Source organism: Phalacrocorax carbo, chromosome Z (assembly GCF_963921805.1).
Source record: "Phalacrocorax carbo chromosome Z, bPhaCar2.1, whole genome shotgun sequence".
Lineage (NCBI taxonomy): Eukaryota > Metazoa > Chordata > Aves > Suliformes > Phalacrocoracidae > Phalacrocorax > Phalacrocorax carbo.
The window spans coordinates 69192548-69220037 of record NC_087548.1 but is presented as its reverse complement, the minus strand read 5'-3'; the positions used below and the strand labels follow the sequence as shown (position 1 = coordinate 69220037).

The window sequence follows — 27490 nt, the reverse complement described above, 5'->3', positions numbered from 1 at the left end:
AGAACATAACACAGCAGATGTGATGTGAAGATCAAGTAACAAAGTTACAGAAAATGCTTCATTCTGGGCAAGAGTTCACATGAAAGCAGCAGAAAGAAATTAACAATCCTTTGAAAGTCTGCCCATCAATCCATAGAATACTCAAAACAGAAACAGCACAAGAACACATCAGCATTGCCTAAACTACGATTTGTAATGGTGTACATTATCTCTATGTAGTTACATCACTTGAACACTATACTGCTACGCAAAAAAGGTTTGCTTAAATAGTCGTCGTGATCTGTAATTCTGGCATGCACATATTAAAAGTGAAAAATAAAACCAACCCTAACAACAGATGTTCAGAATGACTTGAAAGCACAATTAAAACTAATGGGTTATATAAGAAACTCCCAGGCTTCAAATGCTTCAACTTTTAATCAGCTCATTATCACCTACCATTATTACAATGCAAACAACTGCTACTTCCTTTATCTCATTTCTACCTCCCTGGCAAATCTTGTATATCCCTCTAGTCTTTTACTTCCCCCTGAGAATTAACAAAGGCTATCCCTGTAACTGCAACAACCCTGAATTTCTAGTTTCTGTTGAATCAAACAGCTGCAACCAAAAAAATTTATCGCATGCCATTACCAAAAACATTGTTTCTGCCCATTTTCTGCATACTATACAAAGTGTGGTGGTTTTCATTTGTAAGCCTGACACCTGTGGTAAACCATCTAGGTTATCAGTTACCCACATCAGATATTGCTTAGGCAGAAATGCAGAAAAGTACCCCAACTGCTTCCTGGCATGGCTGAAGTCAAACTAATGAAACATGCTGGCCCTGCAATGACTCCCCAGTGCAAGATCTATTATCTCTGACATGTAATCCTGAAGAGACAAGCACAACAAGGAAGAGTAGGAAGCAGAAGTGTGTTCATAAAACTAGTGCACAGACAGCTGCAGATGAACCAGCTCAAGGCTCACTGTACCCCAACAAATCAGCTGCTTCAAAATCCTACAAAGCATAACACAACCACACTCTCCACACTGCTCCCATGAAGAATAAGGTGTGCCTGCATATCTTTTGCAGCACATCGCATATTATTAAGGAATCCCCTTCCCAAGAAGCCTGCATCATACAGACTCTTCATTATCTGGATATTAGAGACCCATGGTATTCCACACAACAATTTTAATATAGTTAAATGTAGTAAATCAAGTTTCATCAAGTGCTCTGGGAAATGTTTAATACTGAGCTCTTGTCTGACCAGTGCAGGATTCTCTATATCCCTGACGGTACCAAAGCCATGGTAGCATAATAAAAGCGCCAGGGCACCATAGCGCTAAGCTCTTCCTACCAAGTCTTTCTCTCTTTCCAGTGGGATTTGATGATGCAGTGAAGGTTCTCTTCTATTACAAATCGTTCAACAGAGTGGCTGCCAGGCATGACAGGGCCCTGGTAAGAAAAAATGAAGGCTTATGAAAGATCATCGCTAATGCTACAGGTAGCAAGCCATCCTACATACATTTACAGGTGGAAAAACAGTCAAAATTCCACACAGACTGAGGTGTCTATATAGACACTTTTGTCTATATATCTATTGTTGACCAATGCTGGTGGCAGACTTTTGAGACAGATGGATCTTTCACTCACCCCAATTAAGCACTCCTTTGTTCCACAATATGCATCAACAAATTTTAACAGATGAGTAAACAACAGTCTGAACATTACAATAAATACCTAGCCTGCAAAAAGACTTAAGTTACCAACTTTATGGAAGAAAAGTCTAACTCTGTGAATGTAGTTTTCTAGAGACATTACAGAATTCAATCAACACTGTCATTCTAAATGAAAGCATCACAACATCTCACGCCCTAAATTCTGCTCCTCACAGACTTGCTTTGTATGGTAACTTGGTCACCTACTTCGTTTCTGCAGAGGTACCAAAACAGTATTGTTGCTGGTCTTCAAACCACTCACTCTCCTGTGAGAGGGGACATCACATTTTGACCAATATTGCCTCAGGAACCTAACTGTGATAGCTCACCATTCCCCACAGCAATCACATACCTCAGGGTCATCTGTGTAGTCAAACATCCTAAAAATAACCCTTGGCATCGGGTACACTGAATCTTCAGTATGAGGCGGAGGGGTGAAGGGAGGCAGATTGTGTTGCAGCGCTTCACAAAGAATGCTATCAAAAGCCAAGTAGGGCCTCAGAATGTGTCGTTCTTGCCAACGGTCTTTTTTCAACTTCTGAATCTGAGACCAAAGGCAGTCTAAATACTGAAAGAAAAAGGTGAGAAATGTCAGATGCACTGAATCCCATAACAAAGCTGGCAGCTCCCTGAACTGTCAGAAATGTATTTCTTAAATTCCATATTCCGTTCAGAAAAAAGTTTCTTAAACTGCTGATGCAGTAAACCAAGAAATAATTTAAGTAGTCTAAACTCCAGAGCTGCTTCTAATTCCATACAATATTGTGTTAGTAAAATTTAACTGCTGGAAGGTTTTTAAACACCAACAGACAGCCCAGGAGTCGGACCGCGATGGCCATCCTTTGAATCTGCCAGTGAAACTATAGCAGTGAACATTACTGCAGTCACTGCTCACTGGTGGTACTAAAACAGACATAATATCAATGTTAAAATTGGAAAGACATTCTGTAGGACTGCCATGCTGTTCCCAGAGCAATCAAAACTACCAGTTACTGCATATTCAAGACAAACAATACTATCAAACATTAAATACCTTTGCCATGGTTTTCAACTCAATTGTGAGTCCCAGCATTCTCCCAGAGACAGCTCAGACACCTGTGCAACTGGCAATAGGCTTGCTTTGTTTAATTGCTAAAAGCAGTCCAAGAACTTTGGAGGCCTGTGGCCTTACTGAACACAAGTTTCAAGTTATAACCAGTGCAAGAAATGTCTTTGTATGAAAGTGCTTTGCATTTGCTGAAATTATCACACTACAAAATGGGAACAAAACTACTAACAACTAGCCCCCGAAGTGAACAGCCATGTTTATGGTACTCTGGGTAACACATAGTCTCAAAACACACCCTGTTAATCTCTCCTCTATTTTGCTAAATAAGAAAATGCAGATATCAGGCAGGCAAAATACTCACATTGACAAATCAATTGTCAGACAGTCTGTCTCCCCAAATTATGATTAAAAAGACAATTGTTAAGGCTGTGATTCAATCAGAAAAGTGAACAAAATGGAAGATGGCCATTTTCCAAAACTTCCCAGAAGATCAATTTAGATCTCACTTCTAACGAAGTTTGTCCTCAAAGTTAAGGGAAAGAAAAAAATCCAAGAATATCCAAAAAGTCAGATGCCATCCCAAACTAGCCAGATGCTCCCTCTCCCCTCCAGTATTTTTGGCTTAATTGTGAAAGATGGTGTGGTAACTGCTGCATACAGTTTCTGCATATTTGTTTTGCACTTCCTAGAACTGAGAAAGCAAAGCCACTACAAAGGTTTCTTTCTTGCAGAGGGAAAACACTAAGGGATAAGTAAGGAATCACATCTTGCTTCTCACAAAGGTCCTTTTAACATGAAGCCCTGTAACTACAATTCCAAAGCAAATACTACAATTTACAATTATTCCTCACTTCATAACATTTCCCCAGGGGCCTGTCAGCAAACAACAAAACAGTCTCCTACTCACCCATACAACCTTATATTTAGGTCCAAGATTTAGAACAGAATTCCTCACGTAGAACTTGTTACAATTAATGACAAACAGGAGACAATTCAAAGCATTAAAACTTTCAGAGGTGCTTTTTAGTTCCATTATAAAAGAACACTTTAGTTAAAAATAGTTTTTCAAGCTTTCTGAAATAATGCAATGTAAGGTCCACTCACCTCTTCTTGTGGATGTGGCTTATCAGCAGTCCAAACTTGCAGCATGGGTACATGAATCTTCTGGCGGCGCCTGTTTACATAGGAAAGAAAACCTGACTTTTGAAAGACTGATTTAGGGCAGGAGTTTTTTCTCTTATTGCAAGTGTGCTACCTATTGAATCTCTTCAGCTGGCAAGTCTACAGCATATAAAAACCAGGTTTGTGATTACTTAAAATATCTCTATTACCCTACCTTGACAACGTTAACCTGAAGCACCGAGACAGCAAGCAGTCACACTGCAGAGCACTAAAGCAACAACCTATCAGTATTCACAGCACACTTACAACTGCAGCTGCTCCAGCATGAGCAGAACAAGACCTTCAAGATACCCTAGTACTAGTCAAGACAATAAAACTTTTCACATTCAAAAATCTCTCCACCTATTCTATTTTCAGGTTTTTTTTTCCCCACTGAATGGTTCAGACCTAAACTTTAGTATACATTTAAGTGAGCAATAATCAAAGCTATTAATCCGTACTTGAATAAACACCAAAAGAGTATATTTAATGAGTTACAACTTACTTTAAATAGCTTTCTGTCTGAGACAAGAGACGATCCATTTCAGCATCCTTTTTCTCATACAATTCCTTTCCAACCCAAGGCAAAGATGACAGAAATGCAAACATATACCAGTCACATCGTACCTATAGGAAAGAAATATACCAAAATCTAAGTACACAAGTAAGCTCCACAAGATTTTGTACACACACCTCATTTTAATTTAAATTAAAACATTAGCAAAACTATTAGCTTGTGAGCATATAAAGACCAGCAGCTAAAAACTGGATTGGCAAGCCATGAAAAAGATACATTCTTGCTTGAAATGTACCATTTTTAACTTGAACCGTGACAAGCCGACTTAAAATATGGTATGGCTTTCACAGTCCTTCTGCAGATTATTGACATAGCAGAACAAGGCAGGCAGCGTGTACTTGCCAAAGTAAAGTAAAATTAATTCACTTCAGCTACCTCACTATAAAGGACCATGCTTTCTTCTTGTATGCGTGTGTTCTCCAGTTGCTATAGGCTCCTTTTACTCATGCTAAAGAAACTGCACAACAGTCCTTTTAGCTTGCTATCTCTAAAACCTCCCTGTTCCAAGCATAAGTACAGAAGCAATGGTACAGAAAAATTGTGAAAACAGTGCTAGAGGAGCATACAGATCTTTTGCTTACTTGGGGTACATCTTCTTCCTGTGTCACACTCACAAAGTTCTCAAACATAGCTACCATCGAAGGTGCAGCTATTACATGACAATTCACAAGATCAGACAGAAATCGAACCTAAAAAAAGACCCAAAAAATTGTTTTAAATGAATACTTTTTAAACTGACTTCACAAGAACAAATAAATGTTACTTCAATGACTAAAACAAAAAACCATCAATAAAAGTACAATATTCATTCAGTACTACGAAGGCAAAAATACTGCACACTGTACAGACCTGCTGTGCAACCCTGGAAAACAAGTACCATAAACACTGCCTAATATATCATTCATTATAATGTCTGCAGTCTGTTTCACTGCAATAACATTGCAAGGATAATATTCCTAATTAACCAGTATGCATTCAAAGGCATGCAAACCGATACCACAGAAAAGAAACCTTCTGCTTCTATCTACTGTAGATGGTATCAGATCACTAAAATTACAGAAGTGGAAGGAAAAAGTGTGGAAGGGAAAAGCCTTCTAAAGAGCTGACAATGGATTGATCCATGGCTTCATGAATCCAGATGTGCATCAGGAAACAGAAGTGCTGAATCTGTATGCCATTATATATGATCAATTTCTACAGTTATCTATTCATAAATACAGATAGTTACACAGAGACAGCCTACGTAAAAACTGTTGGCATTTTCAGGCTTCAGAAATGCGACAGACTGATGATGTGCTGGGAATCAAGTGGCCTTATTTGCCTGGCAGAAAAAAAAAAATCTCCATGGCAGGAATATATCCTTGATTTGGCTGCACTCTAGTAAGTAATCCAGACTGGCAGAAGTGGGAATTTAAGTAGAAAACATCTGGGGCAGAGCAGTGCCTTTTTTTCTTTTCCCCTCTCCCCTCTCTTTTGATTTGTATCCTGCCTTCAGACTTAAACAAGGCCCTAGTAGGACCCAAGCTCTTCCAGTATCCCCACAATCTTAACAGACAACACAGGTTGAAATTCTGACAATTAAAATCTTGCTTTTTTTTTTTTTTGAAGGCTCATTTTTTCTTAAGGGCACATTTATAAACAGTAGTCCAAAAAACCAACAGAGGTATTTTCATCTGAAGGCAGATCATTGGGAAGAAGTTTTGGGAAAGCAGGCAGTTCCGTACTCAAAGAGCAACTAAATTAGAGAAAAGTACCAAACTCTTACTTTCCAGATAGTCATTGCTCTGAACAGTTTTTGAAAAGGCTTTGACAAAGCTGAGGAAAGATTTCCACTGCCACTCCCTTAGTTGTTACTCTCACAAGTCATCTGCCTACAAGCATGACCAGAGAAGGTGAAGCTGAAGAGAAGAGACAGCACATTCAGACTTCCGATGAGGACTGTATTAGCAGAAGCATCCCACAACTGAACAGCAGTCTCTTGACAAAGTACATAGAAATACTAGGATCTTAGTTTTCACCAGTGGGCTTCAAAAGAAGCTGAGGAGCTTGGCACTGTGCTTTGAAATCAGACACTGCTGAAGTCCTAATACCTTTTTTGCAGACAAAATCTGTAAGCCGCAAGAGCTGAGCAAATGGTTTCAAAGACAGCCCTTAAAACCTCCTGCTTGGCCTTCATCCCTCATTTGAAGAATGAATACACATACCTGATAACAGCCATCAAACAGCTTTTAAGAACCAGACTGTTCAGTTTCTTTTCAGTTTTTTTTCCATGTGATCCACAAGAACATCATACATCTCTGAACACAGTAAAGTGCACTACTTTCATCTGTCTCTTACATTTGACTGTAGAACAGGTAGGGGAAGCACCTCTGTTTACTGCAGATTAATTTGTCACTGGGAAAATATACACTTGGAAGTCAATTTTGCAACTGTAATATGATTCCTCTCCCCTGAGGAAGGAAATACTTCTCACACAACGCACATTTCCTATTGGTATACCTACAGTGCCCTGCACACTGATGCCAGGAAAGACTGCAATACATACTGAAAGGCCCAGCTTTTTTTGAACAAAAAGGTGACAGGAAGAAGAGAGAAAAAGGATGAGGAAAAATATAAAATAAATCAAACAAAAACCCACTTACTAAATGCACAGCTTCGTTATACATATTGACTTTCAGACATTCTTTCAGCTGACGAATCATGGCTTCTACAAATTCCCCACCAAAATTGTAGTTCCTGGCATTCAGCAAGCCAACTAGTGTTGTGTAAACAGTAAGCTTTTCTGGTAACAGACGTGCACTGACACAGAAAAAGAAACACGGAGTTAGTTGTCTATTTGTCATGTGCCAATTGGCAACTGCATAGTATCTTAGAATCTGCTTATTGTAAATTAAATTTGTCTCACGACAAAATAAGAGAAAAGTGCTAGCATGGTCTTACAATTCTATCTCCTGGTTATTGTTTTAGAGACAATCTTTTTTTTTTTAACTGGAGTCATTTAGAAAGGCACCACTTTCAAGTACATTTAAGGTATTTGCTTTTTATTTGTATCTAATTGCTGAGTATTCCAGAGGGTTGGCCAAATAATATAAGTGACAGAATTTATACAAGGATGTAAGAAGTTGTTTTAAGTTCACAATTTACAAATTATGTTATTATGCAGCATCAGCAAGATTATACAAGAGGCATACACATTTTAGGCTATTAATTTTGCTTCCAAGTGTTTCAAGTCAAAGTAACTGATTTTAGAGCATAGCACGGGGAAGGCCACGTCCTGCTCTGAAGAATTCATTTTCTTCAATCAGTTCTGTATGCAAGTAAGCTAACTCTATGCTTGCAGAAGTGTCTTACTGCTACAGGGGGGAAAAAACGTACAGTTTACCTTGTATTAACAAACATTGCTACAAAACAGATTTAAAGTGTCTGCAAAACCACAGCATAAGCTAGGGCTAGAACACTCTCCCTCTTCACCACACCCCTCTCTCCTACTACCACAGACCCTACACAACCCCTGCTCAGTGACCCTGACACAGGGCACCTCTGCTCCTGCCCTTTGCTAGGGAGAAGAAGGAGACCTGTCAGCCACCGCAGAACTTGCTGTCAGCTCCTCGTGTTCCCAGCTCCTCTCCTCTAGAGGATGGGCTTATGAAGACATGAGCACCTCATTGCCAGAGAAGAGGAACAGGCAATGAGAAAACAGCACAGATAATAAGACTAAATAAGTGTTAACAGCCAACAGCTTTGGTGCTCTTAAGCATCTCATTGGGAAACAGAATATTGCCCAGCATCACTGGGTTCTCTTTGCTGCTAAAGAGCAGCTCTGCCATTTCTTTTATCTGCTTTAAGCCTTTGTACACATTTCAAACCAAAGTAATGTAAAGGGGTATTTTCCTTGAATTACACCTAGTACATAATAAGCTTATTCCTCTATTTCTTTTGTTTGCAGTAAAACAAACTCTACGCTATAACAGCACTCAGGAACTAAAGCCATTTGTGGCATTTAAACTACCTTAAATGCTTAAACTTACGTACAGAGAAGAAAGTGCCTCCCCAATCACCCGCATACATACACAGTACAGAGTATTCTTAGTATCTTGCTTTTGTAATTTGGTAGATCAGCTTCCAAAACGCCAGCTAGGCCCTCCAAGTTGCTCTCCAAAGATGAATTACTCTAAAATTAAAAAAAAAATTAAAAAGTTTCATCATCAACCAGGTAATATTGACAAGCCACTGAGGAAGTCAGGTGACAGTATTAATTTATGTCACCTTCTTTTCAGAGCAATGATACAGTTCCATTAGCAGTAAAGAACCGCTTCTGCTTGCCTGAAAGAAGGAGCAACTACTCCTCAGAAGAGCTGCATCCGATCACACACCTGCCCTGCAAAGAACTCCAGTGTTCCCCTGGGATGCAAGATCTAATACTGCCACATGGAAACCTCAGTAAGGCGACTGAGCAGTATGTTAGTTATACAGCATTGAAGGGATCGCCTTCATGACTTTTTTTTGCCGCACATAAAGTCAGTGTACCTTATCTTTTTTTCTCCCCTTCCTATCAGCCTCAACTCCTGCCAGGACACACGCCACAGGCAAACCAAGTCAACCCCTCCACATCCTCAGCAGCCTGGAACGAGCAACAATCTGCAGAGGCAAAGCGATAACTGCTCCCACGCCGCTTATCGTCTCGCGGAAAACACAACACAGATATGTGAACACTTGCCTCCCTCGGCATGCGGTTTTGCAAAAGCCGACAACTTCCCAGCTGTCTAATTAAAAAAAAAAACAAACGGTTTTTTTGGGGGGTCGTTCCTACAGTGAATCCGATAACAGACGACACACAGAAAGAGGGGACACCCCCCCCGCCAATTTGACTTCCGCGCGGCCGGGGCGGGTGGCCGCCTACCTTCTCTCCCACCCTGCAGATAAGCGACTCGAGCCTCTCCTCGATCTCCGACGGCTCAGACGTCCTCCGCCTCTTGTGCGGCTGCCCTGCTTCAACATAGTGAGCGCACCGTTACCGCCGGTCAGCGCCACCACCCCCATCCCGCCCAGAGCCCCCTCCCGCCGCGGGATGGCCCACCCCGGCCCCGCCACCGCCACCGCCACCGCCGCCCCCGGAGGGAGAGAGGGAGAGCGGGCTGCCCCGCGGCGCTCACCGTCACTGTCATCGCTGTGCCGCCGTCGCGACATGGCGGGAGACGGGGAGGGGAGCACCAAGCCGGGCGCCTCACGCGGGCCTGAGGGGAGCGCGCTCCTTCCACACACCGCTTCCGGCCTGCCGCGCCTCCGCTTCCGGGATAGAGGGCGCGCGGGCGCAGCGCCTCTCTACTCGCTGCTCTATGGTACGAGAGCCTCACTGGAGGACTTCCGGGGGAGCTGGGGCCTGGCGAGGCCGGACTAGCGCCAGGAGGAAACCGGGTGTTTCCCGGGCGGTGGGGCCACGCCCCCTCCCGGAGATGCTGCCGGGCGAGGTGCCGCCGGCTGGCCCGGGGTCCCTGCGGGGCAGCGCTGTCGCCGCTGCCGAGGTGGTCGCCGCCAGGAAGCAACGCGCCTTCGCCCGGAGGAAGGTGGGCGGGCGGCGGCCCGGGGCACCCGGTTCTGCCGAGGCGCGGCCGGTGGGAGCCGCCGCCCTGTGTTGGAGGGGAGGGTGCCGGCGCTCCCCTGTGCAGGGCGGCGGCGGGCCCCGGGGTGGGTCCTGGGCAGGGGGGCTTCCGGGCGGCGGCGGCGGGAGCGCTGGTAACGCTGGTAACGGGCGGCGCTTGCGGTACGTTTCAGGCCTTCTCCCTGTTCGTCAAAGCGAAGGAGGTGCCGGCGGAGGCACGGGTTGCGGCCGGCGGAGAGGGCGCGCGGTGGCGGTGCTGCCGGCAGGCCTTCGAGGAGCTCTCCGGTATCCACAGGCATGTCGCTCTGCAGCATGGCGGGGACGTGGGGCAGCTGGCGGGGCCGGCAGCGCAGCTGGCAGCGACCGAAGTGAGGCCCTCCGGCGGCCCGGCTGGAGCAGGCAGCACCGACGAGCGAAACGGACACTCCGGTAACTGTTCTGAGATTGTCTGTGCGCTCCCGGACACGAGCCACGTTAGCTATGACGACCTGACAAGGTAAGAAAGACCCTCAGCAGTCTGGTGCCGGGAGCGCCGTGTTGGGCTGCTTACACTTCACACAATCTTCTGCCAGTACTACTTTTTATGAAGTTCAGTGTCGTGACACTTCAAGATACAGAGTCCTCCCTGATACTCCTTTAGAACTTCAGGTACCTTCCTGATACACTTCTTTAGATCAACAGGTATAGGTACCTTCCAGGAGCCGCTTGGTTTATTTGAACTCCTTTCACAACTGCTTACACCTGTGCAAAACATGCAAATTACTGCTGTGGTGAGAAAGAAGTAGATATGCTGCTTTTTTGGGTTTTTTTGATGGTAAAGGTTGGAACTTGGGAGGATTGAACTATCGGAACTGTATCATCCTGCATTGTTAAAGCAGACCTGTTCAGGTGTTATTCGACGACTTACATCTATAGGTAAGGAAGGTCTGTAACAGAACAGAATAGAACAGCAAGGAATGCCCTGCACAGGCCCCTTTTCTCTGCTCATTTACATGCCTTAAGGGACCGTTAGTTATGAATAAGTAGGTTCACGAGAATGTTTCCAACGCTGAGAGAGTTCTGAGCGCTGCTCAGAATGCAGGCACACAAAACCTCACTGAAAATTTGGGCTCTTAAAACTTGGATAGCTCAAGGACTTGAATTTTCAGCCTGCAAGTTCATCAGATTGAGCATTTGACGGGACGCTTATGTGCATAGGAAACGGCAGTTCTTGTGTCCTGTGTCTTGAGAGGCACCTGAGTAGAGCACATATAGGCCACTGGCAGAGATATCCTATGCAGCACAGATGAGTTCATTTTGTAACCGGGCCCAAGAACTATGAAAATGGAAGATTTTTTTAGTTCATATTCTTTCTCTCTGAAATAAATCAAACCCAGCAGTGCTAATACCTCCAAAGCTTGTAGTTCTATTTTTGTTTTCTCCTTGCATCTGCCAGAATAAAATTGTCTGCTATTTCAATGGTTACTGCTAATGGTATATATTTGTGCTTTCAACCTTAACATCCTTCTATTTGTTCATCTTTGCCATGCTATGGACAGCAAGGTGGGAGAAGTACTTCTGTATTACTGTTACTGTGAGGTGAAGGATCCAGAGAAACTATGTTCTTGGCAAAAGGCTCTGTGCCAGCATCTGCATCTCACTGGAAAGGTAAGGTTTCAAGCAGTGGCTGTATTCCTAACAAAAAAAGATCATCGTTGCTTAGTGCAGAGCGATGGGGCATGTGGAGAGCCAAGTGTTTTGCACCAGAAGGTGCTAGTCTGTTATGATCCCATTAAGAAAGGCACTCAGGCTCTGTGAAGTATCATTTAAAATGCTACGTAAGAGCTAACACTACAATGAAAAAGAAAATACTACAGTTAATCTCATATCCCTTTTCATGCTGGGAATCCTGAGGTGTGCAGCATTGAGCAAGACTCTGATCCACGCAACAGCACACTGTGCAGACCCTGTCCTCGCAAGGGTCGTCCCATTTCCACCATTTGAACTGTTACAGATTATTCTTTTTACAGGAAAACAAATCTTTTCTTCACTCCTACTGTCTGTCATGCTTTTAGCTGGGGTAGAGTTAATTTTCTTCACTGCAGCTGGCACAGTGCTGTGTTTTGGGCTTAGTATGAAAACAATGTTGAGATAACACACAGATGTTTTGGTTGTTGCTGGGCAGTGCTTGTACTAGCCGAGGACTCTTCTAGCTTCCCATGCTCTGCCGGGCGCACAAGAAGCTGGGAGGGGAGGGGGCACAGCCAAAAGAGCAGAGTCAAACTGGCCAAAGGGGATATTCCATATCGTGTAACGTCATGCCCAGTAGGTTACCTGGGAGGGGCTGGCCGAGGGAGGGAAGCAGCAATCGCGGCCTGGGGACCGGCAGCATCAGTCAGTGGGTGGTGAGTGGTTGTATCATTTGTTTTGGCTTTTTTCTCTTTTCCCCTTTTTATTATCATTATTATTATTATTATTATCATTATTATTATTTTATCTTAATTATTAAATTGTTCTTATCTCAACCCACAAGTTTTTTGCTTTTGCTTTTGCTCTTCTGGTTCTCTCCCCCATCCCACAGAGGTGGGGGGAGTTTAGTTGTTCGACTGGGGCTGAACCACAACAATCCTTTTTGGCGCCCAACGTGGGGCCCAAAGGCTTGAGATAATAACAGTTGCCGGTCACAGCATAGACTCTGTTCTCAATATTAGTTTATCCGATTGGCACCATACTCTTGATTTGGTGTGTCTGTTAAAGATTGGTGTTGGTTTTTGTGGTCTGCTGTGCTCTGCTGTCATTAGTGATGTTTTGCTTGGGAGAGTTGTTTTTAAAAACATTGGCCTTGAGTTTTATTTGGTATTTGAATTTATATTGAAGCTGTTACTGTGCGTCGGGTACCACCTCATGGATACAATTAGCAATTATGCCTCCTCCTCTGAGAGTTGTTTTTTTAATGGAGGAAATACAGAATGGCACCTTAGCTACCATCTTCTATAATGCCTGCTCCTTCATTACAACAACTTTTCAGTATCTTGAACATCCTTGGGTAGTTAAGATGTGTCAGTTGATATTGCTTTGGCAGACTGTTCCAGCTCTATCTAAGGTTAATAAGCAATTTAAGAATATCATCCAGAGATCTGCCCCAAGGCTCAATGGCTACGGGTGCCAGGGTATGTGGGGTAGTATGGGCAAGTGCCTAAGACGGTGGGCACCACCAGTGTTGTGGGACTTCACTCCTGAACAAGTGCAGAATCCTGAAGGATTAGTAGAATATTTGGAGGAAGTATGTTGTCACGCTGGCAATCCCAGAGAGATATAAATCACTGCAATGTGCTGGGGCCTGGCCCATGGCTATCGAGCCCTGTTTAACACAATTCAGAACCCCCAAGGGAAAGAGAAGGCCTCTGGATCTAAAGAGACAAAGACAAGGAAAGCGACAAGCACTGCAGCCACTCAAACCCCCACGACAGATGCTGCAGCTACTCCAACCCCGGTGACAAGCACTGTGGCCAGTCAAACCCCCTGGATAGATGCTGCAGCTGCCCCGACGGCGGTGTCAAGCGTTGCAGCTGAATCAGAGGATCCACCAATGCCAGTATCAGTTGCCCCCATACACAAGAAGAAATCCTGGAAGAGGAAGTCAACTCCTTTAGAAAGAGAGGATGAAATAGCAGGGCCATCACGAGGAGAGGAGAAGGAAGAGGACGAACTCGTACAAGAAGCCTGCTATACTCCAACTGAAGAAGAGTGAGAGAGCAGCTGCGTGGTGTTTAGTTGCTGACTGGGGCTGAACCATGACACTGGCAAACAGGATATTCACACGAGGACTTTTGGATGCACTTTTAGGTAATGGCTAAGACACGCAGGTGGCAACATAACTGGTATCAACAGGGAGCTGCATGTAGGCATCTCTGATAGGATTATCGGGCTGGATTTATCTTGTGGCCAAAGGTGATGTGCAGCACGACACAGCCTGAAGGCCAAGCTGGAGGTCCAGCGCTGTGCAGTATGGGTATGGGCTTGCTGTGGTTAACTGTTAGGTGTATCACTAATCCTCAGAGTGCAATGGTCTTCCAGTCAGAATCACTATGCCAACTTGTAATCCGTACTGGCAGGAATGAAATGAGAGCCACCAACACCTCAGATCCCACTGTAGGATAGCAGTGCTCATTCCTGCACAGCTGTTATTCGTTTCTTTTCTGGCAGACTAGACCAAGGAGGTGGGTTGGCTCATCTAGCTGGCCTCCTGAGGCTGTGGGCAAAGGTGAATTTTAGCCTCACGAAGCAGGCTATCTGTGGGGAGAAGGATTTTTCAAGAGGGCGACTCAGAGCAGGAGACTATTTTCATCTTTGACTTGTCTTCCTAAGTAGCTTCTTTTTCTCTGCCAATGGTAGACACCTTTCCTGTCTACATCAGCACAGGTCTGGGTGTGAAACGTCCTCACTTGTTCACTTCTTCAACTATCTTGTTTGGTGGTTGATATTTTTCCTAATTTTTTTTCTGTCTCCAAGACAGGTACGGCATGTGCCTTCTGAACCAGTTGGGGCTTTTTCCTTGCTTCTTATAATCAATCTTTTTTGGATTTTTTTTCATCGCTTCAGAGTTTTTGTTAATTTGTCAGTGCTGGAGATAAAATGAGTCACAATGAAATTTAATATTCATGCAATATAATGAATATTCACATTTTCCTTTTAGCTGTGTGAGTCATTGGGCACAATCCCACTGTTCTTGCTGAGGCAGACTTCCAGTGGGAATTGTAATGCTGACTGCAGGATTAGCCTGTTAACCAGTTAGCGTTTCTGTTTATTGCACAAACCTCTCTGCCTTGATGTCATTCTTTTAAAATGGCTCAAAAGTGATTATTGGGGTTTTATTCCTATTTTAATTACTGTTGTCTTTATGTTCAACTTCAATGTAACCATCTTTTCCTTCATTCCTTGGTAGTCTCTGTTCTGGACATACTCTGTCTGCCTTTTGTCACCCAGCTGTATTTTTCTAATTTCACTGTGATCTGTGTTTACTGTTACCAAGCCTTAGCCCCAGATTCTCCTCTTGCCTTCTAGGTACGAGTTGCGTCAGAAGGGATTAATGGGACAGTTGGTGGAAGCAAAGTAGCTACCAATCTCTATATTGAAGTTATGCTTTCCCAGCCTCTGTTCAAAGACATTTTGTGTCAAGAGGACTTCAAGGTATGAAAAAATAATTTCTACGTAGATGTTGTTAATGGATGACATTTAATTTTTGAGAAATGAGTACAGTGCTTCTTGATAGTATTATTTTTGCTCTGGCAGTTCTGCCAAGGGTTCCTAACCTTACTTTGTTTAGATATCTATGCCGTGGCAGAAGTATAGGTGCAGCTATGGGTGCAGCTGCAAAGCCCCCCATACAAGGGAATGAGGGGGTGTGCTTCAGCCCCACCATTCTTCAACTTGACTGTGAAAGGCATCACAGTGTACACTTACCCAAGCAAAGTATAGCCACACTTTCTTCTTCACCTTGATTTGAGATCCTTGCCTAGAAGCCTACTGGTTTAGGTTCATGCAGGCTTTGGTGTCCTTATAGGTGCACTGTCAGTTCCATGAATTGGGTGTCTTCTAAAGAAAATACACAGGCAGAGTCAAGAGGTTTCTCCCTACACCTGTTAGTCCCTGACTAGAGGGAGAGTGAGGTGCTAACTTCTGCTTGAGCCTGAGCGTATGTGTGATTGCTGTCTTCAGATGGGGGTGGCAGCTCTGGCTGCCACCGTACGGCATTCTGGCAGGCTTTTGCTGCCCCAGCACTGTAGGTACTGGTTTCTCTGTGAGGAAGGAAAGCTGCTGCTTATATAGCATTTTTCTTTTCCACACGGTTTTATTTGCACAGATTACTATTTTATTTTTCCCATATGTAAATAAATCAAAGTTGTTAGTGAAACTTGTGAAACTCAAATCCCATGTAGAGTGGCAGTGCTTGATTCAGTCTTTGCTTTTTAACTGTCTGTGGTGCTTGGCTGAACTTCAACAGTAAAGGTGACCTGTTAGTTACAGTCATGTGTAGATGCAAAACCAGAACAGGGATGGAATTTTACCAGGACCTTGGCAAAACCTCCAACCCTGCATGATCTCTTTGGGCATCAACATTCATGCATTAGTACATGATGATATTTTCTGTCTCACAGTTCCTCTGCATGCTGTATACCCAAGTAAGTGGGGGTTTCAGGTCCTTGTGCCATGAAGACAGGGGCACAGAGAAGTGAGAATTGTGCTTGGGGCTATGAAAATACTCAGTGGCCACTGTAGTTGCTGCAGACTGATTTCTGTAAAAGCTGGGACAGTGCTGCATAGCACTGCACTTTTGTCTGAGCATTTATATGCTTGATAGTGCCTAAGCCATGTTTGAGGCTTAGCCCTGCAGAAGTTCTCACTTTCTGTTGTCTGCTGTGAGGGTGCCTACCAAAAAGGGCTTTCCAAGATCTCCAAAGCGGAAGTCCTTTGCTTGGGTTTGGGGTGGGTGGGAGGGTGTGTGTGTGTTAAACCTCCCCTCTTAATAAAACTTGAGCCTGGCTGACCTCCCATGTCTCTTTCATGCCCATGAACCACTGCAGTTTCTATCACCCATGTCGCTGCATCATGACTAGAGGCCTAGCTGTGCTTGTGTTGGGTGTCAGAGGGGCTGAAGAGAACTGCAGGGCCCAGAGGTGTCAGCATGATCTGCTGCTGGAGGAGGTTATTTCATATTCCTGTCGGGGTCAGCATGGTCTGTAGGGGCCTTGACTTTCTCATGATAGGTGCGAGTGACTTGGTTTCTAAGATCTGTTCTCCTTCCCACTCCTCGGTGACTCTGCACTTCATGCCAAATGGTGGCTGTCTCACTTCAGAGTAGTCATTGGGACTGCGACCCCTGTCTGCCAGGTCGTGGTAGGGCTCCATTGCCTAAATCTCAGGATTTAGAGTGTGGATTTCAGCAGGAGAGATGTTTCTTTCCTTCAGACACTGAAACATTTTCATATTCTCATGAGTTGTAGAAATTAAAGTGAGTGGGAAATTTTGATCTTGACACCTAGCAAATTTTGGTGGATTGTTTTTGTGTTTAATTTCCTAGAGCAGTGCAGGAGGAGCTCACTGTTTCCCAGACCTTCGAGTTGGAGTATTCAAAGAAATTGTACCTATGGGCATTGATCCAAAGATATTGTCTTATAAAGAAACTGGTAAGTTGATTTAATGAAAAGTAAAGCCTCTCACACAACTGAGAGGTAAGTGAAGGATGTACCTTCATCAGAAACAGGACACAGGAGAAGTAGATATGGAAATTTATTTCTAACTGGTAGTCAGAAGTTATCAATACAGGGAATTTGCTGGTCCAGGTTTTGCTTTGCGAAGTGTTTAGCTGCCTCAGAAAACTTTAGAATTAACTTTCTGTTTTGTGGGAAACAGCAGTAGTTCAAATGACATCAAGCAGTTACCTTGTTTTGGGGTAGGGACATACCTTGTGCTTTATAGAATCACAGAATGTCCTGAGTTTGAAGGGACCCACAAGGATCATCGAGTGCAACATTTAGTCAGGGAGTAAGTCATTGGATACCTGCTAAAGGCAGACATAAAGTGAAACTACATATGGTGGTTAGGAAAGACATTTCAATGCATGTATGTATTCGTATTTGTTCTAAATATTCTGTAGGTGTTTGAGACTGCTCAGAAGTGATACCATATAAAGAGCTCCATTGCTCTCTCTGTGCAGTTAGCTTGCAGTAAGAACCAAACTGTATAGGAAGAGCTTTCCATGGAGTCTTCTGGTAGATTGAGTGAATTCTTACACTGTGGATGCTGAGAGCTGTTTTTTGTTGTTGTTGTTTTTTAATTTTTTAATAAAAATGCTAGAATCCTGCTGAAGCTTACAGTTAAGTATATACATGTTCCTATGTTAGGCACTGCTGACTTGGCTTTACTTGTGTTGAAGTTAACAGCCATGCTCCTGTGTTTTACACTAAAGCAGCATCAAGTTCTGTATCAGGTTCAAACCACTCCCTTAACACAGGCTGTATTCTTTTTCTGCTACCTGTAGCTACTTAGTATGGATTATGTCCAATAAGATGTTACTGGCTATACATCTGCTACAAGGACATTTATGTAGGTGGTAAGCTGGAGCACAGCAAATCGCAATTAACAGTAGTGTGGGGCTTTTTTTTTGACCACGAGGTTTTGGTGGTGGTAAATTTCTACAGCATCTTTTTGTGGTTTTGGCAGAGGAATATTATTTTTCTCCCCATTTTTTGGCAGTGTGTGGGATGTATGTTTGTATATTTCTTTTTTTTTTTTCTTTTTTTCCTCCTATCTTACAGCATTTTATGGAGATGGTTCCCATTACTCTGTCAGGTTGCTTGTAGGTTTATTCTTTTAATAAGGTACAGTATTTTGGTGGGTGAGGTTTTTTGTTTTTCAGTAAGTTGGGAATCCTAAGTCGGGAGCAACCTGAAAGCTGAGAAATTTTACGTGAAAGTAATACATGCTTATGGAAATTTTTCCTTTTATCAACAGAAAAGAGTTTAATTGAAAAAATAGCATTTCTGTACACTTCTGCACCTCCAAATGTCATGAAAGATGAGCAAAGGGAAGGGAAACATCTCTCACTTTTTCAACTGTAAGAGTTGCCAGGGCGACATAACAAAGATCATAGAGACAGGCGCCTGTCTGCTGCTTCTGCTGTCATATGGAACAGTGTTGTGTTTTCTTTCATTTGGCAATAGGAAGCCAAACATGGATAAACTTGGCTGGTTGAGTTGGGATGGAAAGTCTGTGAACCATCACAGAAAATTTTTGTGTGGAGAATCTGGATCAACATGATCATGCATAACGTTGTCTTGTAGTTCTGCTTCTCACTTCTTTACCCCCCCCCCCCTTTTTTTTTTTTTGTTAAAGGAATCCATTTATCCCCTCAGGAATTTCACAGAGAAGTAGAACAGTTTTTGTCTCAGGCCAGTCAAGGACAAAGCAATACCATCTTGCTGGACTGTAGGAACTTCTATGAAAGTAAAATAGTAAGTGTTGTTTGCTTGCTTCTTGCAGTGTATTACAGGTGCTGGGGGGAAGCATTTCACATTGTGAGAGTGTAACCTTGCAAGAGATTCCATATTCCAGATTGACTATAGTATGTACAAAGTTCAATTTAGTAATGAATATTAGAAACAAGCAGCAGAGGACCTGCTCAGCAACTCAGCGTGGAGCCTGCCCAGCTAAGGGCTTATACAGCTTGGGGCAGGAAGAAGACAAAGTGGTCCATACAACATTAGCATTGAATACTATATACTTTGAAGTAAATATAGCATAATTTGTAAGGATGTTTCCCAGCATTTTTGCCTCGTCCAATATGTCAAAAAGAATAGGGGCATCCTGCTGTCACATCCACTAGCCCTCCTGCACTGTCGTGGCTCATCATCTCTCTGACAGTTCTCTTCTGCTTAGCTTCCTCTTTTTTTGTTTGGATGATGAGACATGTTGTGTCTGGGATCCTCTTACAGATTTTAACAGGTATTTTGATGCATAAATGCAGCTGAGGAACTGCCTAAAGCAGCTGCTGCAAGCTGAGTGTTCTGGCGCAAAGGTTTGTTACTTCCTCTAGTTCGAGGCACAGACCTTATCACATAAGACTGCTTGTAACCAGTTGCATGGCCATCTGTTGTGACTGCAGGGACAATTCCAGGGCTGTCTGGCTCCAGATATCAGGAAGTTCAGCTATTTTCCGAGCTATGTAGATGAAAACCTGGAGCTTTTTCAAGACAAGCGTGTCCTGATGTACTGCACAGGAGGGATTCGTTGTGAAAAAGGCTCTGCTTACCTACGGAGCAAGGTGAGATGTCATTCTGAGGGCACAAGTATTGGGGAGGTGAAACTGCTTTAAGGGCAACTGTCTTTTCTTTTGCCGGTAGATTCTTATTGAGAACAAACTGCTCAATGAGCAGCTGGGGAGGTGAGTGTCTCTGATGCACACTTGCCTCATGCTGTCTGTCAAGTATGTGTGTAGTTTAATGCAGCTCAGGGTGATCTGCATGGACTAGTGTCACTGCAGTTATTGCTCTGTGAAAATAATTATATAATCCATTTTCTGAGAAGATGTAGTTGTAAGTCTGCCCTGCCCATTGTAGCTGTTTTTAGAAGGGCTTGAAAGCATTCTGCAGCATTTCCACAATCTCTGTTTAGGTTATATTTTTGTTGTCATTACTGCACAGCTTGGGCATTTCAAAGTGGTGAAAATCAGCCAGCCAGTGCTTTCCCAGTGTTGTAGAATTAAATCTATCATACTGCATTGTTCTAATTGTGCTTTTCATCCCACTCTTCTCCTGGATCCTTCCCTCAAGGAGCAGGGGAACAGCACCAAATATGTTCTCCAGAGATTTAAACCTTGATTTTTTTTCTCGGCACCAACGTGAACCCTGAGAAATTCTGCTGCTGCTAACAGCTGGCTGTATAAAAACAGAATAAGTGGCGGTTCACAGGGGTTCTGAAACGTATGATCTCTGATGCAGCAAATCTGCCTCAGCTGAGGAGGTTACCAGCCTTTTTTTGACTGTAACATTAAACGCACATTTGGGCTCATGTCAGCAAGCCAGCATTGTGGAGCTGCCCAGTAATCCCTGGTGGTGCTGCTGAGAGTTATGTGTGCATATAGTGCCATCTGATGGTCACTGAGAGAAGCTCCTGCTTTTTGTTGACCCCTGACGTTTACATTTGCTTTGGGAACTCTGACATCCCACCAGTGCTGCTTGTCTCCTTCAGCTTTTCTGCTAATATGCTTTAAACAGGCAGTGTGCAGAGAAGTTTACCAGCTAAAAGGTGGCATTCACAAGTACCTGGAAGAGTTTCCAAATGGATTCTACAGGGGGAAGCTGTTTGTGTTTGATGATCGTTACGCCATTTGTTCCAATGAAGATATCATCTCAGGTAGGACTAGAAAATCTAAGTCCAGAAGGCTGGGAAGCTATTGCCATCATTTCCAGAGAGATGCGCAGCATAGGGGTACTCAAACTGCTCTGTGTTGTTCTTCCTAATACTCAGTTTGATATTTTAGTGCCATCAATTTCCATGATGATCATTAACTTTAACACATAAAACAGAAATCAGAGAAAAAGGGGGTCACTAAATGGAGTTCCCTAAAACTGGAGCAGTAAAAGGAAGCATCCTCTGCAGAACAGCTGCTGTTATGAGCCATCTGCAGCCATGGAAATGTATGTCAGGCACTAGTGGTGGTGTTACCCACTTGTTGCCCACAGTGCTGATCAGTCTGTGGTTGGCCAAGTGACTGGAGGGTTAAGTAGTTCTCTTTCTGTCAGCTGTTCTCTGCTCCAGTAATACAGAACATCAGTGCAGGCTGCCAGGCACTGGGAGAGTGGTGGCACAAAGCTCTACAGTACTTTATTTCCATGCTTTAAAAGTTTCTGTAGCCTGTAGAATTTCAGTGACCTCTAGCTGAAGTTGTTAAGAACATTGCCTGTCTTCTGGCTGGGGTTGCTCTTCAGATATTGCAAACGAAGTACCTGTTTTCTTCTTCTCAGTTGCCAGGTACAAATAGATGGAATTGCCTTTTTTAGGAAGCAGTGCTGGTTTTTCTCTGAGCGTGTAACTTCTTGAGCATAACCTCCCATTCCTCTTCTGTAATTACCTTATACATCTTGAAGGTGCCTGGCTTGGTGTAGAAACAACATACTCTGGATACATCACTGCCATCCCTACAGAAGTTTCAAGGGGAAATGCTGGGGTAGGCACCTTCTTGATGGTTCAGCTAAACTGGGCTGTAGCTTTCAGTTAAAGGGTTAAAACCTGTCTGATGTTGTGGAAGGACTCTACCAGGACGGCAAATGATACCCCATTTGCACAAGCTATTGCTTTTAGGTGAAAGGAAGTCCCCATTCCCCAGCAGGCAACATTCCTGTGTACTGGCTTAATTACTACCAGCATATCCTCCTTCTTCTCTTGGCAGTAAGAATCTTTTAATCTGTCTAATAGGAACTAGAGGAAGCACTAGTGAGCACTTTTTCCTTTTCGTGAGAGACAGTTGTCCTAAGTTTTTTACATCAAAACCAGAAATTAAAAAAATAACTAGATTCTAGAAAATCAAGCTAAAGCAGGAATTAAAAAACTGGAAGACAATAGATAGCCACTCGAATGAGAGATAGAAGCCCCCTGGTGCCATGGAGAACACTCAGCAAGGGGGACAGATGGGGCAATGTGGGTGTTAACTTCTCTTCCTCCTCCCTCCAGCATGCAGATACTGTGGGACACTGTGGGACCAGTATAAACTTTGTTCCAGCCAGCACTGCCGGCAGCTTGTCCTGACATGTCCAAGTTGTCGCAACAAAGGTCTTACAGCTTGCTGTCCTGTTTGTCAAGAGAAAGAGCTCAAGGTGACTTCAAGAGCTTCAGGACAGACACTTAAAGAGGAATGTGAATGTACAAGGAGACGGCCAAGGGTACCTATTGAATATGTCTCGCAAAGGGCGCTGGACGCAGGAAAAGATTAAGCTGTTTCATTAGCTAATCTGACACAAGCTAATGCAAAGGGCTCTGTGACCAGATCTCTATCTGTTATTCAGTTAGGTTCGGAAAACATGAAAATGCATTGGCTTGGAAAGTCTTGTTTGTACACTGCCTTTAAGCCTAGAGTACGCCCTGAAAACCATCTATTACTTGACCATAAATTACCAGAGTGCCCAACCCATCACCAGCACTACAGGATTCCTCTCCCTGAGTACAATCTTGTAGCATGGCCTCTACCAAGGGGATTTTGGAGCAGAGTATGTGTGATGGGACACACCTGCTCACAATTCAAAAGAAACTGAAAGGACATAAGAACAATTCCATTCTTTTCCTCCTGCATGGAGATGGATCTCTCCAACCTCTCCATTGATCATGCATTTGCTTCAATAGCTAGTGCTAGGGTGTGAAAACAGCAGATGTATCAGATGGGTGTGTGTACACGACTGGATTAGAGCTGAAGAGATTTTCCATGTACATGCCATCTGCCTGCATTTCTTGCTTTATACCAGTGAGAAACAAGGGGTAGTTACCTGAAGCCACTAACTTGACTCCAGTGTAAAATTGTCTGAAGGCAGGTAAGGACCCCTCTTGTATCTTTGGGCCTTTGCTCCAGTTACTGCCTGCCCAGCTGTACTTGTTGTGTGTGACCTGTAGGACAAACAGCAAAAATAATCCTCGTTCCAATGCTCTGTCTCCCTGGGAACTGTTTTTTTTCCCACAACTTGTCAGTACATGAAATGTCCAGGGCTCAGCTCTGCTTGCACTGGAAAAAAACAGCTTGAAACATGTTGAAACAGAGACACACAGAGAGGGGAGCACAGAGACTGTCAAAATACCAGCATTATGGGACTGGAAGTGATGGAGACAGGGGTGCAGAAATGTCAGTAACAGCTATTAGGAGGTTGCAAGATCCTTTATCCAAGTTAAATAATTCAAGATTTGGGCGCATTTGTGCTTTGTAAACATGGGTTGAGTTTTTCAAAAGCTGTGAGATATTTAGGTGATTTCCACCTCCAATTACTGGAGAAATAGTCTTTCAGTTTGAAGGGATCCACAGCATATGATCTCAAAATACTTTGCCTGCTGCTTTGTGTGCCTGATGCGGCAGAATGTACAGAAAGGTTCTATCAATACTGTAGAAGATGTGTCTTGACTGAAAAATGTCTTTGAAACTTACTGTCATTCTTGGTACTAAATAGTAGTTAGTCATTAGGAGATCAAAATTATTTACTGGTTTGTTGGGTTTTTTTTACTGGCAACTGCTTTTAAAAGCAAGAAAACAGTTTACTCAGGTTTCTGCACTTGCTTAAGGACAGTTAGGGCAATGTTATTTTCATACAGATTGTAACACTCTCCCACAGTGTTATGAATTCAGCAAGGCCTCATTGTTGGCTTGAGTAGCAACTTAGACATGGGCGTGTGTTCCATTAAAGCCATGGCAAGCATTTCTTCTAACTTCCAGTATTGCTACCATGAAACCAACAGTTCAGCAACTGTCTTCATGACTGTTCCTTTCAAGAAGCAAAACTTGACACTTATGAATGTCTCCTTTGGGAATCTTTCTAGGATGGTATTTCATAGTAAACCTGTGCACAATCCATACTGGAGAAGAAATTGGAAAATTCCCATCAGTGGACATCTTCAGCAGAAGTTGAAGCAGTACCCATGGTCCCCTGGCATCTTGCCTCCCAAACTTTATTGGCCAGTTAACCTCTTATGCTTTTGAGGACTGGAATATTTGTGGAAAAACACGCAAGATCTACTTGCAGGCCTGGTCTAGAGTGCTGATGGGAGTGCCCCAACTTGCATGTTATGCTCTCTTCATCTATTAGGCTAAAAAGAACACAGTTTTATAATTCAGTCTTATCAGCAAGTCTGGAACACTAATCTATTTGGAAGGCTTTTTCTATATCACTTATCAGTACAGAATGGCAACATCTCTATTTTATATATAAACTTTGGGAACTCCTATGATGATAAATAACCTTTAATACTTCCATTGTAATTTTTTACGTACTGCACAAATACACTTCATCTTTTTGTTGGTGGTGCTTAATTCTGCAGAAGTAAATGCTGAAACCTAGCTAGTTGTCTGCCACATGGTAGACCTGCGTACCAGGTACAATTCTGCTGAGAGTTCCTGGCAGCTGGAGATTCTACCTCAAACGCAGAGGGGAACTATGGAGCCTCTGGTCCTTGCTGCACTAAGGCAAGAGAGAAGAAGGGTTTGAGTTGTACAGGTTTACAGGGGCCCTGTAAAGCCAGGTTTCCTCTGTGGCAGAGAGGGGAGGAAGCGTAAGAGACATCCTTAGCCTCCCTCTTGCCAGTTAGCCCATGAGTCACTTCTGTATCCTGGCTTCTGGATTAATTTTGTGAGATTAATACAAATAAGGGCTTGCCATGTGAAATGCTGTGTGCTGGGATCCAGGCATCTCAGTGGTAATGCACATTAGCTCCAGGAGAGGTGAGAGTTAAGCAGCATTGGCTGTGACTGCCAGATGCTGCAGTCAGCAAGATGGCTTTTTCCTCTTTTCCTGGAGAGCTGCTGGGACAAACAGTGATCCATTTGTTCCTAAATATCACCATTTTGTAGCTCCATTGCTGCTCAGCTTGATGCTTCCCAGCACAGCTGTCTCTGCTGCACAGCTCACAGCCCTCACACACATCTTTCAGCAAAGCAACTCTGTAAGGATCAGCTAAGGAACCCAGAGTGATCCTGCCAGTTTAATATACGTGTGGGCTGCATGGTTAATTTGGATGCTGCTACAGTGAAACACAGGACAAGGTTCTTGCCTTTTTTTTAATTTTTATTTTATGGGCTATTTTTTTCATTCAGGAAAAAAATGCTGGTTTAGTATCCACAATAGTGCTCCCTGCTCTGCAGATGCGTCTCCTTGCATGTCTGGTTTCTTAGCACCATCAGGATTTTCCAGGATGAGATTCATTTATGTTCTTCTGAAGCCAGTGGAAGAGCTGAGCCTGTGCCATACAAATCTGAGTGGATGGCTCAGCTGAAACTGTGCGGCTCTGGTTTGATTATTTAATTCACGGTTTTTTTAAGCCTTTGCCACATGCATATGGAAGCAAGGGGCTGTGTGCCAATTTTTTGTGTTTTTTTTTTTTTTCTTAAATATGTTTTCAAGTATTTTTCTTCATTATTTTCATTTTCTGATATGGAACTTGCAGGGCAGGGGTGGGGAGAAGCTGTAGTGAAGCATTTGATTTGACAGCACTGCTACATCTATTAAGATTTGAAGGGCAACAAATATATTTCCCACATTGCTGGAAGCGTAGTATTTCTCTGCTTTGTTGGTCAGAGCAAAATTGTGGGTGGTATTTGCGCACAAGCTCTGAAGAAATCTGTGGGACTTTTGCTGGAATATGTGTAAAAGGCTGCAAAACTTCACTCTTAACAGATGTGTACAGACAGATTTCTAGCAAGTGAGAACATTTTCTAGGGCACGTTGTCAGAAGACCATGAATAAAAGGCTTCAGTACAGCAACGCTTCTGCTGGGAGACTCTTCTTGCTGAGCAGGACCCCACCCATGTTAATAGTGGGAGTTTTGGATGGGATAGTGCTGGGTCCAATTCTCTGCATGTCTGGGAGCTACGTAAGCCCATGGGGAATTCCTCCCAGGCTAGATGATGGGTAGTAGACTGTGTGACAAAAAGCTGTCAGACTGTATGCAGTGTATGGCCAAGTTGGAGTATTTCACTTAGCAACTTTTATAGGGCACAACATTTATTGTTGCATTTATGCAGACATTAGGGACGGCAATAAAAGAAAAACCCTAGCAGAACAAAATTTAATTAATGGACATGGTCATCTAGATAAAACAGCAAAGAGAGAGAATTTTACTTGTTTCCAGTGAATATCTAGACACACACTTTCAACCTTAGGAAATGGAAGGGAGTGGGGATTAGAAGAGAGGGCTCCGGTTTGCTGATTAGTTTGGCCACCTCTGTGGGGTTAGCATTTGTGTCACATATCTAAAGGTAACTATTTTCTTCAGACATACGTAGGATAGAAAGATATTAACCCATCCTAAACCGCTTAATTTTTGAGGCTGTGTTTTATAATTGGTGGCCTTAAGTTCAGCTTAATCAGGGGGCGGAGATCAATTTTTTCTAACAAACATAGTATTGCATTTGAAACAGCATCTCCAACTAATTGACTCAGCAAATGTCAGTAAAAACTTGTAATTCACAATTCTTGAAATTAGCCATGTTTCCAGGTAGTAGAAGTGCTTGTTAAACTTGTTGCTCCTCTATAGTTGAGAGCAATTTGGAAAAAAAAAATTAAAGTATTTTTTTAATGCTTCCATAATTTGTGTGGAACAGTTGTATCTTTCACTCATGCATACCACATCCTAACTGTATGAAACATTGTGCAGGAAGTTTATAGAAAAATTAGGTCCCAGGATAATTAAGAGTCACTTTTACACTGGGATGTACTCTAAACAGATTGCATAAAATGGGCAGGTTGTTACTGGCTTGAATAGTTTCCAACTCTACAGAAAACACCAACAGTCCTACTGGATAAAATCTTCAACTACAGCCACTAGTTAATTTAAACTCTTAGTGCATAAAACAGAACCGAGGCACCACAAATACTCTGTCAAGGCACTTATTGCCTTTAGATTTCCACAGCATAGCACAGATCACTGAGAATGACCTCCATAGCCAGGAACTACACTCCAGTTCTGCACTTGGGAAAAATAGGCCCGTTCAACTCTGCAAGTCTTCTCTTCCTCACTGAAAAAGAAGAGGAAGAGGGGTCAGTCATGGCGACAGGAAGATGTGGATGGCAGGCTTGGCTTACCCGCTGTGGAAAGGAGCTGAGACACGTACATTCTGCCAGGAAAGCAACAGGGTAGCATCAGCTTCTGAATTCCCGCTTTAAGCGGCAGGCAT

The 27490-nt window shown here is 43.3% G+C and overlaps 3 protein-coding genes across 10 annotated transcripts in view; 1 reads left to right on the top strand and 2 right to left on the bottom strand.

The window, feature by feature from the left end:
* NCBP1 (nuclear cap binding protein subunit 1) overlaps window positions 1–9803 on the bottom strand; it is a 31619-nt gene extending 21816 nt beyond the window's left edge. Inside the window, exons 1-9 of one of the 3 annotated variants that reach the window (XM_064438459.1) lie at window positions 9644–9803; window positions 9391–9476; window positions 8561–8661; window positions 7133–7289; window positions 5072–5179; window positions 4419–4540; window positions 3857–3926; window positions 2057–2272; window positions 1344–1441 (exon numbers count right to left, since the gene is read on the bottom strand). In XM_064438459.1, the coding sequence (XP_064294529.1) occupies window positions 1344–1441; window positions 2057–2272; window positions 3857–3926; window positions 4419–4540; window positions 5072–5179; window positions 7133–7289; window positions 8561–8661; window positions 9391–9476; window positions 9644–9677 (992 nt within the window). In that variant the 5' untranslated portion in view covers window positions 9678–9803. The remainder of the gene's footprint in view (window positions 1–1343; window positions 1442–2056; window positions 2273–3856; window positions 3927–4418; window positions 4541–5071; window positions 5180–7132; window positions 7290–8560; window positions 8662–9390; window positions 9477–9643) is intronic. The other 2 variants (XM_064438460.1, XM_064438461.1) reach the window with 2 other exon arrangements.
* A 24-nt stretch (window positions 9804–9827) lies between these two features.
* Window positions 9828–26903, top strand: TSTD2 (thiosulfate sulfurtransferase like domain containing 2). Of its 2 annotated transcripts, XM_064438463.1 has the most exons (10): window positions 9828–10054; window positions 10263–10585; window positions 11628–11736; window positions 15133–15258; window positions 17150–17255; window positions 18964–19082; window positions 19733–19891; window positions 20844–20982; window positions 21717–21796; window positions 22300–22506. In XM_064438463.1, exons 1-10 carry the CDS (start codon window positions 9944–9946, stop codon window positions 22372–22374), a joined length of 1347 nt encoding a protein of 448 aa, XP_064294533.1. In that variant the 5' UTR covers window positions 9828–9943; the 3' UTR covers window positions 22375–22506. The 2 variants fall into 2 exon arrangements, with proteins under 2 accessions (XP_064294533.1, XP_064294532.1); XM_064438462.1 differs by lacking the exon at window positions 21717–21796 and having other exon boundaries at window positions 9829–10054; window positions 22300–26903.
* TMOD1 (tropomodulin 1) overlaps window positions 26355–27490 on the bottom strand; it is a 30048-nt gene continuing 28912 nt past the window's right edge. For 3 of the 5 annotated variants that reach the window (XM_064438465.1, XM_064438464.1, XM_064438466.1), the window contains exon 10: window positions 26355–27331. In XM_064438465.1, coding sequence (XP_064294535.1) covers window positions 27267–27331 — 65 coding nt within the window. In that variant the 3' untranslated portion in view covers window positions 26355–27266. The remainder of the gene's footprint in view (window positions 27332–27490) is intronic. The other 2 variants (XM_064438469.1, XM_064438468.1) reach the window with 2 other exon arrangements.

Coding starts and splice junctions, on each gene's coding strand:
- TSTD2 (XM_064438462.1), top strand. CDS start 9,944: ATGCTGCCGGGCGAGGTGCCGCCGGCTGGCCCGGGGTCCCTGCGGGGC. Junction 19,892..20,843: donor CTGCTTACCTACGGAGCAAG/GTGAGATGTCAT, acceptor TGCTTTAAACAG/GCAGTGTGCAGAGAAGTTTA. Junction 20,983..22,299: donor CAATGAAGATATCATCTCAG/GTAGGACTAGAA, acceptor TCCTCCCTCCAG/CATGCAGATACTGTGGGACA.